The sequence below is a fragment of the Eimeria tenella genome, genomic scaffold, assembly GCF_000499545.2.
Source record: "Eimeria tenella Houghton genomic scaffold, Eth_scaff2129, whole genome shotgun sequence".
Lineage (NCBI taxonomy): Eukaryota > Apicomplexa > Conoidasida > Eucoccidiorida > Eimeriidae > Eimeria > Eimeria tenella.
The window spans coordinates 2,851-4,292 of NW_013541978.1; the positions used below are offsets into that span (position 1 = coordinate 2,851).

Sequence of the window (1,442 nt, forward strand, 5' to 3'; positions counted from 1 at the left end):
GCGCTTCGTTTGTTTCCTAAACCCTAGGCCCTAAACCCTAAACCCTAATCATACAAAAAAGATTGGTTAAAATCTAAACCCTAGAAGGGAAGAAGCTGCGAACAGCAGCAAACCCTGTGGAGCACCTGGGGGCCCACTGGCTAGGGTTTAGAGCTGAGGGTTTAGGGCCTAGGGTTTAGGGTTTGCAGTTGGAGTTCTATTATCCACAGAAACTTTAAAATTATTGTTCTGTTATGAACTTTTACTTCCTAAACCCTAAACCCTAAACCCTTGGAGTGAAACGCGGCCGACAGCCTGCCGTGCCCTCAACAACGCGGCCTGCCAAACTCCGCTTCAGGGTTTAGGGTTTAGGGTTTGGGGTTTAGGGTTTAGGGTTTGGGGTTTAGGGTTTAGGCCCTACACCCGCTTCCTGCTGCTATGATGAGGGTTTCCACAGCCTTTCGCCTCATCTCTATGAGGGCCAGGTGCAGCAGCAGCAGCAGCAGCAGCTGCTGCTGCTGCTGCTGCTGCTCTCGTTATTATTTCGGCAGCTTTATTTGCAGCAGCAGCAGCAACAGAAGCAGCGGTGTAAGGATGTACTCGTATCTACCCCGCCGCAGCAGCAACAACAGCAGCAGCAGCAACACAAGCAGCAGCAGCAGCAGCAGCAGCAGCACAGTGTTCATCCGTGCGCTGCACAACGCTGCGCCTGAGGGGCCGAAACAAGCAGCGGAAGCAGCCGCAGGAGCAGCAGGAGAAGCAGCCCCAGCAGCAGCAGCAGCAGCAGAAGCAGCAGCAGCAGCAGCAGCAGCAGCAGCAGCAAAAATGCCCCTCAGGGGCTGGGCGCTGCTGGGCTGCAGCCTGGCACTTCTTGCTGGGGGTTTGGGCAGCGCCGTGTGGCTCTTTTTGGATTCTCCAGAACCCCTTAAAGTGGCGTGGGACGCAATTCAGTAGGGTTTAGGGTTTAGGGTTTAGGGTTTGGGGTCTAGGGTTTAGGGTTTGGGGTTTAGGGTTTGGATGGCCGGTGGGAAGGGCGGGGCGCCTTTGGAAACCCTCGGGGGCGGTTCTGAAGCGCAGTGGCAGACCCCCGTTTAGGGTTTGGGGGCCAGGTTTTAGGGTTTAGGGTTTAGGGTTTAGGGTTTAGGGTTTGCTGCAGGAAAGACCCTCGAGTAGTGGGCGCGCTGGGCGGAGAGGTAAAGAGGGGCTGGTGGTGGGGGGGTTTTGTTCACGAGAAAGATGCGCGGGTTAAATTGTCTCTTACAGGTAAACCCTAAACCCTAAACCCTAAACCCTAAACCCTAAACCCTAATGCCTCTCTGGCGAGGGGCCCGCGCACCGCGCTCCAGCCCCTTCGGTGGTGGCGCTGCTTGAAAGACCGGAAAGCTCCCGCACACTGTTCAGCACCGAGGGTTTAGGGTTTAGGGTTTAGGGTTTAGGGTTTAGGGTTTAGGGTTTAGGGTTTG

At 55.4% G+C, this 1,442-nt stretch overlaps 1 protein-coding gene across 1 annotated transcript; it reads left to right on the plus strand.

The window, feature by feature from the left end:
* Window positions 1-573: 573 nt before the first annotated feature.
* Window positions 574-1,242, plus strand: ETH_00038125 (uncharacterized protein; the record flags this gene model as incomplete). The annotated part of the gene is made up of 2 exons (XM_013374564.1): window positions 574-929; window positions 1,136-1,242. Coding segments are annotated over 2 exons (463 nt in total), but the record flags the coding sequence as incomplete, so codon positions are not given.
* Window positions 1,243-1,442: the final 200 nt, after the last annotated feature.